Here is a 14,387-nt window from a genome sequence, read left to right on the forward strand (position 1 = left end):
CTTAAGTGTTAGCGAATCTATTGTTTTGATGGGATACGCATCCTACGAAACTAATTTCAACGATCTAACCGTCAAACTTGTTTGTATATGCTTCAAGATCGCATATGCCAAAAATCACAAAAAACAAACATTCAGAGATCAAGTAACGAGACAAAACTTTTCGACGGTTATCAACAAAAAATCACGATTTAACGGTTATTTTAACTTCAACTTTGATGATTTTTTTACAGAACAAGAGCCTAATAAGGAAATAACTACTAAAAGTAGACAATGATGTTCAATTTTTGTATCTTTGTTAGTGGTAGATAAGGATGATAAATATTTTTCATACGTAGATAGTTGTGTCAAATGACTCGAATCTTTTTCATAGGTAGATAATAATGATGTTACATATCTTCGTCATAGGTAAAGAAGTGCTACAAGTAGATACCAATATTCAATATTTTGTACCTTTGTTATAGGTTGATAAAGATGTTCAGTAATATATTTTTTTTTCATACGTAGGCTCTAATCTTTTCAGACCCCGATCGACTCTCCGGAGTCTTTCTTGAGCTCTTACCAACAAGAACCTTCAAAACTACTATTACGTAGACTGGCCTGCACGACTGCACCATCAAAGACTGCCTAATATGATGGCCTGCACGACTGCACCATCAAAGACAACCTAATATGATCTGTCATTCTCACGTAAACCGCCTATAAAATATCATGAGTTACAAACTGAAACATTCAGATTAACAAACTGGGGTTCTGCTTAAACAACAAAAAGCAAAATGGAGGAGCATTATTTCTTTCTCAACCCATTGTTCTGGGCTACCTCAGTTTCCTTCATCTCCCTCTCTCTAGTTGTCCTCTTATATAGGTACAGATCCCAATTCACTAGCGAAAACCTCCCGCCAGGAAATGTAGGCTACCCCGTGATCGGAGAAAGCTTTAAGTTCTTGGCTTCTGGATGGAAAGGCCAACCTGAAAAGTTCTTCTTCGACCGAATAACCAAATTTTCCTCCCAAGTCTTCAAGACCTCCCTCTTTGGGGAGCAAGCTGCCATCTTCTGCGGTGCGGCTTGCAACAAATTCTTGTTCTCCAACGAGAACAAGCTTGTCGCTGTTTGGTATCCCAGCTCTATCAAAAAGATCTTCCCTTCTTCCACTGAAACTTCTAAAAAGAAGTTTAGAAAGTTGATTCCGAAGTTCATGAGGCCTGAGGTTTTGCAACGATACATCGGCATCATGGACACTAGTGCCCGTACACACTTTGCAGATGCTTGGGAAAATAAAAACCAAGTTCAAGCCTTCCTCCTCACTAACGAGTAAGTCCAACTATTGTGTACATCAAGAAATTTATTAATTTATATATTTTCTTTCTGGTAGACTTTTGTGAATCTCAATCTCAACAAAAATTTACTATTTAGATTCACATTAAAATATGACGATAATGGATCAACATCGCAAGATTTATAGTCTGATAACATATATGTACGTTTAGAGATCAATTCCATATATTTCGGATGTGATATGAATAATGAAGCTAAAAATTATGAATAATGCTTGGTAGACTAACTTTTTAGACCACATCTGTAAACCACGTGATGTGTCATCAATAAGAACTAAATACGTTAATCAATACTTAAGTAAAAAACACTCATTAAATATTAAAACAATATATAATATGAATTTGAATTAGAACACCATGTTCTAATTCATTTTCAATTTTTTAAAGAATGAAATTTCAAAAATAAAGCTTGGACGTACGAATATTTGGTTTTTATATGATATATAATGTGTGTTACGTACATGAATACAGCTACACCTTTGGTCTTGCTGTACGCTTGTTTCTGAGCCTTGAGAACCCAAAGGAAATGGAAGAAATCGGTCATTCAATCCATCTGTTGAACGCCGGAATCATATCGATGCCGATTGACTTCCCAGGGACCCCATTTCATACTGCCATAAAGTCCTCCAAATTCATCAGGGACGAGCTGCATAAGATAATTAAGCAGAGGAAGATTGATTTGGCAGAGGGCAAGGCCTCCCCAACACAAGACATATTGTCACACATGCTGTTGACGTGCGATGAGAATGGAACGTGCGCGACGGAATTGGAAATTGCTGATTGGATTAATGGGTTGTTGATTGCTGGCCATGAAACGACGAGCGCTACCTGCGCTTTCATTGTCAAGTATCTTGCCGAGCTTCCTCATGTTTATGATGCAGTCTACAACGGTAACCAACTGTCAAACATATTCTGACCAAAAAACCTGTGAACATATTTGTCAAATACTCTCCATTTCAGTCACATGCATCATATTTTTATCTGAAAATATAACTTTAGTCCCTAAAAATTAATTTTTTCCACATAAAACCTGATATAAGTTTTTTACTCGAACAAAACTCATTTACTAGATTCCACATCAGCAAATTTATTAATTATGTTTGACTTAACACATTTAAATTTTTCTAGATGCCTAAAATACCCCTATTTCAATGTTTGATGTACACAATTAATGCATGCGAATTATAAAGGAGAATTAATAATTTTACTTAAAAAACATTTGTTATAAATTCATCGCCTAATATATAATAAAATAAAACATGTCTAATATATTAACATGCTTAATTAAGTCACTAAAATTATATTTTACATATTAATGTAGGTAAATTATTTCACACACACACACACACACACACACACACATATATATATATATATAAAGGAGAAAATAGGTTCTCATCCTTCCTTTTGCTATTCCATTGATTAAAATCCTATTCCTTTTCAATTTTTGATTAAGGTCCTTGGTTATTAATAACATCATTAATTATTTCAATAATAAAATATTTTTTTATTTCTAAATATATTCATTTAATGTTAAAAATGTTACAATTAGTATATTTATATTTATGACTAAATTTTTTATCATATATTTTTAGTTTTAGTTTGTACCCATTTTTAATTTGTAATTCTTTTTTAATTTGTACCAATTTTATTTTCAGTTTTAATTTGTACCCATATATTAATTTCTTTTTGTGCCCATATTTTTTAAAGTTTATTTGTATTTGTACCCATATATTTTTTTTATTTGTACCTTTTTTTTTTCGCTAAATGTACCCATTCATGTAAAACTTTTTAATCTTAAAATGTACTCATTCTTAAATATACCAATTTGTTATAAGCAAAATGTACCATTTTATTTTTTATATAAAGCCTATTCAATTTTTTTTCTAATCCATTTGTAAACTTATATGGGTACATTCTTTTTTCTTTGATTTTAAAATGTATCCATGTCAAGTTTAATTGAAGAAATTTACTAATGTCATAAAGAAATATCTTTTTTTTTTTTTTGTTTTTTTTTTTTTTTTGTGATTTTGAAGAATGTACCCATGTTTTGATACAATAATTTTTTTGGTTAATTTTGATGAATGTACCCATGTTTATACACACACACACAATAGTATATTTATATTTTAATATTTTTAATCCCACAAATTATGGTTTTTTATTTAAAATTTCATTTATATAAATAACAAAAAAAATTTATTTTTAATTTAAAAAATATAGTAACGTACATAGAAATAAATTATCACATTAATTTCAGGGACCCCAATTAAAAATTAAAAACCAACAAGGTTTTAATCAAAGGATATTCATACCTAAGGACTGCATCCAAAGTCCCCCTAAAAAAATGACTAATATATGTAAAATTTCATGCAAAATAATTTACCTAAAAAAATGTTATTTGATACCAAATAGTGCACCTACTATTAAAATTTTAAAATGTTATATTGCTCAAAATAATTTACCTTATATATGTAAAATACATGAAAAATAATTTACCTACATAATAAACAAACCCAATATATGCAAAATAATTTACCTACTTAATAAAGCAACATTATTTTATTTAATACTAATTTACCTACAAAATATATTATTTTCTAATCATAAATTTACAAATAGGTAAATCAATTACATATAATAATTTTTTAACATATATGTTAGTACTGCGAATATATATATTTGAACGTATAGTAGTACTATATACATGTAGGTAAATTATATGTATATTGAACTTTTAGTAGTATGATATACCTTTGAATGTATTTATGTATATATATTATTTATATATTTTAGGGGTAATAGTATGTGCAATAATTATTTGTTCATTATAATTAAGGTAAGTAATAATATTTATTGGTTTGATTTGAATATTGTGGCACAAGTTGTAAATATTTTGTAATAATAGGTCAATTACTTTTCTATTTGGCATTCGTTTTCAAATTTGGTTTTTATTTGGATGTTTAGAATTAGGTGGATTTTTATCTAGGAAATAAGAGTTGCAAGGGTCTATATTTAAAGAACCCTATTTTTATTTATATTCGAAATTCCGTGTTTGAATCTCTTTTCTCGTAATTCAATATATACAGTATAATGTTGTTTGTAAACAGAAAATTTGATATTATTGAAGGAAATTTTAACGAAAAGCCCACGGTATTGTTCACTTTAACGAAAAATCACATTTTCACACTAAAAAGTTAATCCTAGTACTATTCACTTTACCCTTTATTTTGTCCTTATCATTAAAACTCAAAGTTTTCAAACTCTTTTCATTAGTTTTTCTAAATTTTAATGATAAGAGAAGGTGAAAAACCAATTAAAGTTTGATCCCGTTGATAGTATACGCTTTTGTGTACATATATAAGAAAGTCGATGGATATGAGCCCACATGATATAACTTAAATAGGAAAGGAGCCGCGTGTCTCTAGAAAGCCAATGGATCATATGAGCTCAGTTTTTCAAGCATTTAAAAATAGAAGTTTTAAATAAACATTTTTTATACTGTTCATTTTTTCTATTACTATTTACTTACATTTTTATTTATTATTTTTTTATTAAAACTAACTTTTCGTTAGTTTTTCTTTTAAAAATAAGATTTTTAGTTTTGTTAACTCCCGATCTCTAGGAAAGTCTTGGTGTTACAAAATGATTTAAGATATAAATTTATTATTATTATTATTATTATTATTATTATTATTATTCTAAGTCTATAATATACTAATGATGCTGTTGTCCACTTATTTTATATAATATAATGTGAGGTGTGACATTCACATCTTTTAGAGATTGCCTTTTCCTAGGAAAAGACAGAGGTACATATGAATTTCCAAGTAAGCAAATAAGAATATTTATAGAAAAATTTTTAGTTGGCAACACATACGCATATATTAGTCGAATGTGGTGGACTAACAGCGCAAAATTGTCTTATACTTAACAGAACAAATGGAGATTGCAAATTCAAAAAGTCCAGGGAAGTTACTGAACTGGGATGACCTTAAGAAGATGAAATACTCATGGAATGTAGCTTCCGAAGTGCTGAGAATGTCTTCACCTGTTCAAGGAGGCTGGAGGGAACCCTTGACCGACTTCATGTTTCATGGTTTATACATTCCAAAAGGGTGGAAGTTATATTGGAGTGCAACCTCAACGCACAAGAACGAGGCTTATTTCCCCGAGCCGGAGAAATTCGACCCGTCAAGATTTGAAGGAAGCGGACCAGCACCATACACATATGTTCCATTCGGTGGAGGCGTACGGATGTGCCCCGGGAAAGAGTACGCAAGATTGGCAATACTAGTGTTCATGCACAACTTGGTGAAAAGGTTCAAATTTGAGAAAGTTCTAGCGGACGAGACGATTGTTATTAATCCATTGCCCGTGCCTGCTGAAGGACTTCCGATCCGCCTTTATCCTCACACCCAAAATTAAAGAAGTATCGACTTAGTCTTGATGGCTTGTTTAAAAATAGGTGGAATTGGATTGAAGATGAATTGAATAAAGGAGATTTTAAATCCAGATTTTCATTAAAATTACAGTTTTATGAAATTGGAGTAGAAATGGTACTGATTGAAAATAAATTGTTTATAATTCACTTGAATCGGAATAAAAATTTGTATGAGTCTAAATATCCTTTGTATAATTTTTTCATTTATAAATGAGAGGTCTTAGGTTCAATTCTCGTCAAATGCGAGTTTGAACCATATTATTGTTAACTCATTGTAAGGTTAAGTCCATTTCTTTTCCTTAGTGTAGATAATATCGTTTGTTAGAAAAAAATAATAATTTTTTATATAGGAAATAATCAAGTCAATTGATATAAAATAAAAAATAAAAAACTAACTAACCGAACGCCAACCAATCGTTCCTCTCCATCTTTGCCTCTTATCTTTTAACAGTTTGAAATTGAAGGTGGGTTTGTGGCCTATGGGCAGTGGTGATGTCATTTTTTTTAAAGTTTAGCTTTCCACCGGTTGTTTCTATTTTTTGAAAAAAAAAAAAGTGGGGAGTTTAGTTTTTGACATTTTAATAACTAAAATCACAACGGGATTCTTCACCAGCTTTCCATTGATCTTGGTTTCTGGTTGTTGTGGAAGATGCTGGAGGGGGGTGGTGAGGGAGGACACGCGCTGGGCACGGGTGCTGGTAAACAAGGGTGTGCGGGTTTGTTGCGGCTGGGCAATTAAAAAAATTAAAAATTTGTGTGCATAGGATATGGATCTCCTCCCCCTTTCTTTCCTCTTCTATTTTTTTTCCTTCTGTTTTGTAGAAAAAGTAGGATATTTTTTTTTTTTATAAAATAACTTACAAAAATGGGTAGAATGGTAAAAAGGAGCGGAGATTGTAAATTGTAATAGGCGGTTGATGTATCGTCTAGTGGAAGATGTGAAAACCAAATCAAAGTATGAGAATATACTAGTGAAAACTGGACGCTTTGTGGCGGTGACCGCTGAACTTGGAGGAATATCCAAGAAAGATGCGACTTTAAACGCCATTGTATTTGCACGTAGCTTCATATCCAAGTAGTTGTGGAAGTTGAGATAATTTTCCCTAAATTCAAGTCATTAGTCTTTGCTTAGCTGTATGGATATAGTTTCCAGAGTCAAATTAAACACGCTTGAGAAGGAACTGTTTCGAAAGTATTATACCTTTTACCTAGTAACTTGTCATTCACGTGACAAATCCAGACTGCTAAACAAAGAAATAAGAAGTTGTGAAGAAGAATCATGAAACGAAAGGCTCAAGAACAATTAGAAAAGGGAGAAAAGAATTATGGAAAACATTCTTCATATGCCTAGTACGACCGCGTCTAATGTGAGTACTGCTAACTTGGTAGCCGAGGTTGCAGATTTAGGATTGGCTAAGAGAAGGAGTGGATGGAAAGGCAATCCCATGTATGCAGACGCATATGCTTGGACTGATAATGCTCAGGAAGAGACTTCAATTGATATATGGTCACTGGGTTGTATTGTACTTCAAATGCTAACCGGCAAGCTCCCATGTGAACTTGTCGAGTTCTTAGACATGGCTTCTTTTGAATTAACTCCCAATAGCCCTGCTGAGATCTCAAACGAGGCTAGAGATTTCCCGAAGAGTTGCTTTACCCCGAGACCTCGGGAAAGGTTGACAGCTGAAAAGCTCTTGCTCCATCGTTTTGTAGCACAGCCACAAGCATTAGAAGCCAATGATCATCATACCCAGGTGGTTAAACAGCAGAAGGGAATGTTGAAGAAAGGCATCATCAGCTCAACCTTCGGCTATCCAGATGGTTTCCTAGTTAAACCACGTGCAGACTACCACACAAGGTCTACCACTGTACCCAGAATGAATCCCCATCCGGCAGGTCGTGTCTTAGTGGGATTGTTGTTGTAGATTAATTTGTTACCTGTTTGTTTTTTTAACATTTGTAAAGTTCCTTGAAATTAATTATTTCAAGTTCCTAGACTGAATTGTAATAAAACTCAAGTTAATCTCGCAAGTCGAGGTTTATTGTCCAATGTTTCAGAATGATTTCAGGTTGGTTTCTCGGCATACAGATGAGTTGAATTTTTTTTCTTTTTCTTTTTGTAATTTATTATTATTAAAGAGAGTGGAGGGTTTGAAACTATTACAATAATTTGTGAGAGGGAAAAGTTTCGAATCCGGGACGCAAGGGTGCAAACCTAACATTTTATCCATTAAGATATTAGAACACATGCAGATGGAGTTGATTGGTTTATACATACACTTAATTTGAAATGTTTTGACTATATGAGATTTCCAGAGCATGGGGTTAGTACTTTCGAAATGTTTTGACTAGATAAATAATTACGATCCACTCATACTTTGCTTTTTCAACCCCTCATGACCTAATGAGACCAATGCGACTTTCAACAACAAGTACGCTTGGCAGTTGTTCAGTTTTCCTACGGAATAGGGCGATGACTAGATAATGCCAAAATTTTCACATCGAAGATTGTTCAATAAGTATTGCATGTCTTTTGTGTTTGAAATTGAACATCATATTCCCTATGTTCACCCCAATAAAAAATCTCGCAGAACTGTCATATAGCTTAATCAATTGATCACCTAGACCTTGGTGAACACACCAAGCTTTTGGTTTTTGCCTAAGGCTATACAATCTTGTATGCCAATTATGTTTGTCCGCCTGAGGCCCATCACCATCCACCCTATTTATAGTGTTACAGTCGCTTACTGGGTACGAAATGAAGTTTTCGTACTTACACATTTGGTGTGCAGTTTATGTATCGAGTTGCGTCGCTGCAACGTAGCAATATGGATCCTCAAAGAAGAATGTGAATCTATGTCAATTATGAATCTCCTTCAAATTAACTCTTTAGAGCCCTTGCAAGTGATTTCTTAACCGTTTATTCAAGGAAAGTTACACATTAGAACTGCAGTAACGTACCAATATGGATCCTCAAAGCTGGATGTGAATCTCCTTCAATCTCTTTCGAGTTAACTTTTTAGAGCCCTTGCAAGTGATCTCTTACCACGCATCACCACCATCACGCAATGTTTGGTCTTTGAGTGTGAGTATTCAGGACTATTTTTATGACAACCTAGTCTCGACAATGATCACTCTTTCCAAGACTCCCTAATTTAAACACTTTAAACATAACGGTACTCGTTAAGTTTGGAGCTGGAAATGGTTTGAGTCCACTCTCTCCCAGACTAGGTACGTTGAAAATCTTCACTTGTATTTCTCTGTGTTGAGGTGGTACATATGGTTTTGGAATGTTTTGATTGATTTGCTTGTTCGACAATTTTTCTAGGCATCTAGATTTGATAGGGGATACTGGGAACTCCAAAGCCTGGACTTCATTTCTCAGCTCAAGGAAGTAACCATAGAGGTTTCTTACCAATCCCATTTTATCGCCTTTTATGCAAAAGTATGATTGAAGGCCACAGATAAAAACAACTACAAAAATAATTAGGAAATAATCCCTTGAGGAACTGATCCAGCAGCCGTTAGTCTTTTAGGTTCCCGATTGCAAATAGCTCTGAAACTCAACGGCAGTTCCTCACTGCAAAAGACGGAAATGGCGTCATGGCAACATCAAGTGGCCGGAATCGGTACCTGCAAATCGGCATCTCCATAATTTGAGTTCTTCCCAGACCAATATTAGTAGGGTCTGGTAGCAGCAGTTCTGCCTACACATCCAAACTTCATTGTCCAAAACTCCATTATCCAAGGAGACAGACCCGAAAAGATGATGAAAAATAAAATAAAATGCAAGAGTGACAATAACAGAGAATTAAAACATTATGGAGTCCGATTACATTAGAGTCAATATTTCCAAAAAAAAAAAATTATAATAAACGAAAAAAAAGGGACAGGGATGAGGGTTCCCAAAGAACTTCAGACAAAACATAGAAACCTGGAAAAGTGAAAATGTGTTAAGGGTTAGGATCTCTACACTACCCTCAGTCCTTTCATCTATAAAGAAACAAAATAATATCCGCCGTGTTCACTTCATAAGGCGGCGGAGGAGACTGGCTTTTATACTTGCACTTTCAGTTTGTCAACCTAAAATACCGTTAGGAACGTAGGATGGATGAGTTCTATCTTATTAAGCTAAACGCTGCTGCAGATCTTGGCGCTGCGTGATTAGAAAACTGAATAATAGTACAAATCTGAATCTTCTCAGCTCGTTCCATATAAAACCTCGGAGCTAGGGTCCTCTCCAAATGGAAGATTTAGATCAGGTAGCGAAAAGGCAGTGTCTCGGCTCCCAACCTCTTGTTGCACCTTGGAAGAAACATTTGAGGGACAGGAGCTTTGTGAAGTGCCAACGTTATTGCAATGAACACTTGTTTTCATTATTGGAGTAGTGTCACCAACCGCATTTATTTGCTCATGTTGGTGCCAAATGGCTTCACCAGACAATATGGCTTTCATTTTTGTCTGCGGCGACTGCAACTCAAGCTGTAACCAAAAGATAAAACCAATATTACAAAACATGTTATACATGCTGATAATCCTGAAAATGTAAATGATTGCATACTTGGTTCTTTCTCGTCTCGCAAATGATTAAAAAAGCAAATCTACACTAAGCTATCATCGACGTAAGTTATGTACTCCTCAAAAGTAAGTAATTTATTCAAACTTTCATGTTGATAATTTCTTAGTACAAGAATTTTCAAACAGAGTGTGAACAGTTAAGTTTTCTTTTTCTATTTTATTCTATAAGCTACGAAACAAGTAGTTCAATGGAAGAAACATCCTTATTGGAGGAAGCTACAAACCCAGAAGACCATATTTTGCACTATCCATGCATAAAAAAAGTCAACCCTCAAGAAAAGATGAAGCACTGCATCACGATTCATGGAGCAAGCTGGTCACTGATGCATAATATACACATAATGTCCATATACATATTCTGACAGCGGTGGACTTCCTACTTAAGTGCAATGGGATGGGAAATGTTTTACCAGGATAGCAACTCTAAGAGGATGAAACGAAAAGTCTACAACTTTCAACATCTGCATCTTAACGACACAAAAGAGACCGCAAAATGCAGGCGTCAACCACTCCTCTGAAATGACTAAAGGCTAAAGAATCATGTTAAACAGTACATAGTAAGGAGAGAAACTGGCAAATTACGCATAAAAAATCCTATTAGTGAAATTTATTGTAATCCTATGAGGTAAGACTATTGCACAACAGCCGCATGTATTTCCGCACAATAGTCACTCCGTTACGACTTTTCAGACTGTAAGTTTTATGTATATTATAAATGCATACATACTTAGAGCCTACAGAGAGTAGTAACAGCGCATTCACCTTCACTTTTTTCAAGCTTTCATTTGTGGCCCTCTGCTTCTCAACAACGAGGCGTAGAGTTGCCAATTCCTGCTCAGAGAATAAATTAAAGAAATCAATATCCAGGTATCTCCACGAAGACATATTGGGACATATAGTATAGTATCTTTAAGACGTACATTTTCCAAATTTCTTCTTTCCTTCAACAGCAGACTCTCCTCCTCTTTTAATTCAGCTAAAGTCTGCATGCAGCCACAAGATTTTATCACCACGCTATGACATATGAATCCAACAATATTCAGCACACCACCACAAACAAACCAAAGAAAGAACAGGGGAGGAGAAACTACTGAAATGCAACCAGTGAGTAAGTTATTCCGAGGATATTTACGCTGCAAATGAAAGAGATCCCAAGTTTAAGCCCCGTCAAGGTCACTCGTTCAGAGCTTTTAGTATGGTCTGCTCAGCAAAGATATCTTACTCATGACTTTCGGATACTTATTACCATTAAGAGTTGGAACTTTTTGTGGTTTGAGCCTTTGAGCTAAGACTTCAATTAGCCAAAATACATAAATTTAATTGGAATTTCTTTCGTTCAAGCCAAATAGGTCATAAACTTTCCACGAATATCGTACTAGTGCAAATACATAACGGTATATTTACCTTCTTCTTTCTTGGCCTCTTGAAGATGGTTGATTCATTTCTAACAGCAACCTGCACACACCGAACATAACACAACCCAATAAATTAGTCAAGCAAAACACTACTCAGCAAGTTGAACAGTAAAAAAAAAATACATATCAGAGCTAGCCGGCTCGGCAGATATAGAAAAGGCCGCAAACAGCTTACAAGTGAAAAAAAAATATAACCAGGTACACATGTCAAACGGAGTGATCGAAACCACTGCAAAGTCCATGTAAACAATAATTCCACGTATTCTAATTCCCACCGCTCCGAGACCCAAAAAACACTTTTAAAGGGTTTTCCAACGATTTTCTCGTAACAATATCAATGTGCATTTCACTTATGTACATACGGTGACAACTTCAAATGAGCAACCCACACATTATGCAAACTTCCCATACTCTTTTTAGTTAATTTCTTGGAGCAATTCGCGTCTCGGTTTTCGACCAAAAATGTGCCCAATGCAATCATTCAACCTAAAAAAAAAAAAAAAAAAAAAAAAAAAAAAAACACACAGAGAAAACCCTTAAGGGCACCAAGCAACAACAAATTCAGCTTATAACCCAAAGAGCCACTTTTTTATATCTTCCTTTGGGACCCACCAAAGCATAAAAAGGCTAACATGCCAGGCTGTCACTTACGATCTCGTGACAGACAGTCCGATCACAAAGTTTTCCCATTTGACTGAGTTTCCATTGGATCCAAGCTTGACCTCGTCTTCATACCCATTGGTAACAATACTTCTAGGGATGTGTGGAGCCTTCACACAGCCCAATTTACTTTTTACACCTCTTGTTAATTTTTATCTGTTGATTTTTTTCATTTCATCTTCTTCAACGATCGAAAATTAAAAGAATATGAAAAGTAAAACGAGGTGTGTGAATATCATACCCTATTTCTATCTTGTTTTAATGCTCCATATGGAACAAACGACGTCGCAGGGCGCTGATTCGATTTGGTCGTTACCATGCGTCTGCAGGAAACGCCAAACTACGCCCGACCGCACCCAATGATTTCCCCCTCACCGCACACCCACTACCAGCACCACACCAAACCACACAACACGCAGGCCTATTTTGCCACTAAGACACGCCACCGATAAAGCAGGTCGCCATGTTTCTATATTCCCCAATTGCCCTCCAAGTTTCAAGTACGGTTTGACTTTCGAGGACAGAATTACGTCATTTCGGGACAGTTTATGGGTTGGCTGAGACTTTGTCCAATGACGAAAATGCCACTGATAGAAGGGTATTTTGGGGTTTCCAGCGGAACAAGCGTGACAGGAGCGGAAAAGAATAGTCAAAGTGTCATCGCGTCCTCTGAAAAACCCTAAAATCCTAGAAAATAACGGAAGACGTTGACAATGGTAAAACGACAGCGCCGAGTCCAAACGACCGGCGAGCAGAGAAACCGGTACGGTGTGCTGACCGAAATTGCCCCGGCGGCAAAGATGCATCCACAAGCAAATGCAACGTAGGGGCATAATAGTCAAAAGGACAACGACCGGTTGGAAGCCCCCTCCACAAACAGACTGCGGAAATAGAAAGAGACTGACGGGTTCCACTCCCGTGTAAATACCTTAGGTTCTAAGGGGTAGTTTCGTCAATTAGATAATCCAAAAATTAAGATAAAAAAGTAGAAAAAAAGCCACCGAACCAAACCCCGGGCCGACCCTAATGAGTGACGGTGACAGAGACATATACAGACCTTAGATCTCGCGGCATCGGTCGGCTTAAGCAGCTTGCTGGACTCTTCGGAGCCGTCGACGCCGCCAGCCGAAGTGGCACCGCTCCAGGAAAGTGGCGTGGTGGGGCTGGCCCCGGCGCCGCTCGACTCACCCTTCTTGCTCTTTCTGTCCTCAGCATCGACGTCGTCGGCATGGTGGCGACGTGGCACGTTCCTGGAGCGGCGCTGCCTTACGCACCACCGCAAAGTCGGAAAGCCGTGAATAGTACTGCGCTTCGACGGCGGAGGCGGCGCGGAGTGCTTGAGGCGGAGAAGAAGGTCGACGACCGCCGCCTCGTCGTTCATGGCGAGGTTGACCCAGCCGCCGTCACTGTCATCGGGGGAAGTCATAGTGTATTCACTGACGGTTTTTTGCTTCTCCTGGTTTTTGAAAAGAGGGAGAGGACGAAGAAGAAGAGGGTGGCGAGAGAGAAAAGGGGAGAAAGAATCTTTTTAAATTTATGTGGGTTTGTCTTTGTACAGAAAGAAGAAAAGAAGGAAAGAATATAAATATAATTGAAAGCTTTGTCGACTTTCTTTTCTTGTGTTTCTCATCAACAACAAACTCACAAGTCACAACTCTTCCGCTTCTTCCCCTTTGTGTGGACTTTTCCCTTTTTTTTCTTTTTTATTTTATCTGTCCATCTTTTTCTCAATTTTATGGTGGGCCATGGCAGTACACACTAGCTCATTTGATAGGGTTTGTAGTTGTAGATTGGTTGAGGGCTGTGGTGTGGGTAGACGCGCTTGGGACTGGAGGTGAGTGAGGACGAAGAAATGGGGCAGATGTAGAAGATAGTGACGTCTGTCAGTTAGTGATGCGGCACGTTTCGCTTCGGATGTTGGCACTCTTTATATATATATTTTTTATATTTTTTGAGTA

The 14,387-nt window shown here is 36.1% G+C and overlaps 2 protein-coding genes across 2 annotated transcripts; one reads left to right on the forward strand and one right to left on the reverse strand.

The window, feature by feature from the left end:
* The first annotated feature begins 730 nt into the window (after positions 1–730).
* Positions 731–6,006, forward strand: LOC137708936 (beta-amyrin 28-monooxygenase-like). The gene is made up of 3 exons (XM_068448095.2): positions 731–1,309; positions 1,804–2,222; positions 5,270–6,006. Exons 1-3 carry the CDS (start codon positions 774–776, stop codon positions 5,758–5,760), a joined length of 1,446 nt encoding a protein of 481 aa, XP_068304196.2. The 5' UTR covers positions 731–773; the 3' UTR covers positions 5,761–6,006.
* Positions 6,007–9,571: 3,565 nt separating this feature from the next.
* On the reverse strand, positions 9,572–14,109 carry LOC137708753 (uncharacterized). The gene is made up of 5 exons (XM_068447905.2): positions 13,487–14,109; positions 11,759–11,809; positions 11,275–11,337; positions 11,117–11,185; positions 9,572–10,258 (listed from the first exon to the last, which is right to left on the reverse strand). The coding sequence occupies exons 1-5, from the start codon at positions 13,853–13,855 to the stop codon at positions 9,977–9,979; spliced, it is 834 nt and encodes a 277-aa protein (XP_068304006.2). The 5' UTR covers positions 13,856–14,109; the 3' UTR covers positions 9,572–9,976.
* Positions 14,110–14,387: the final 278 nt, after the last annotated feature.

This window comes from Pyrus communis, chromosome 17 (assembly GCF_041283825.1).
Source record: "Pyrus communis isolate YQ-2024b chromosome 17, ASM4128382v1, whole genome shotgun sequence".
Classification (NCBI taxonomy): Eukaryota; Viridiplantae; Streptophyta; class Magnoliopsida; order Rosales; family Rosaceae; genus Pyrus; species Pyrus communis.

Coding starts and splice junctions, on each gene's coding strand:
- LOC137708936 (XM_068448095.2), top strand. CDS start 774: ATGGAGGAGCATTATTTCTTTCTCAACCCATTGTTCTGGGCTACCTCA. Junction 1,310..1,803: donor GCCTTCCTCCTCACTAACGA/GTAAGTCCAACT, acceptor ACATGAATACAG/CTACACCTTTGGTCTTGCTG. Junction 2,223..5,269: donor TTATGATGCAGTCTACAACG/GTAACCAACTGT, acceptor TATACTTAACAG/AACAAATGGAGATTGCAAAT.
- LOC137708753 (XM_068447905.2), bottom strand. CDS start 13,855: ATGACTTCCCCCGATGACAGTGACGGCGGCTGGGTCAACCTCGCCATG. Junction 11,338..11,758: donor AGAGGCCAAGAAAGAAGAAG/GTAAATATACCG, acceptor GGCTGCATGCAG/ACTTTAGCTGAATTAAAAGA. Junction 10,259..11,116: donor AAAGCTTGAAAAAAGTGAAG/GTGAATGCGCTG, acceptor TTTTGGTTACAG/CTTGAGTTGCAGTCGCCGCA.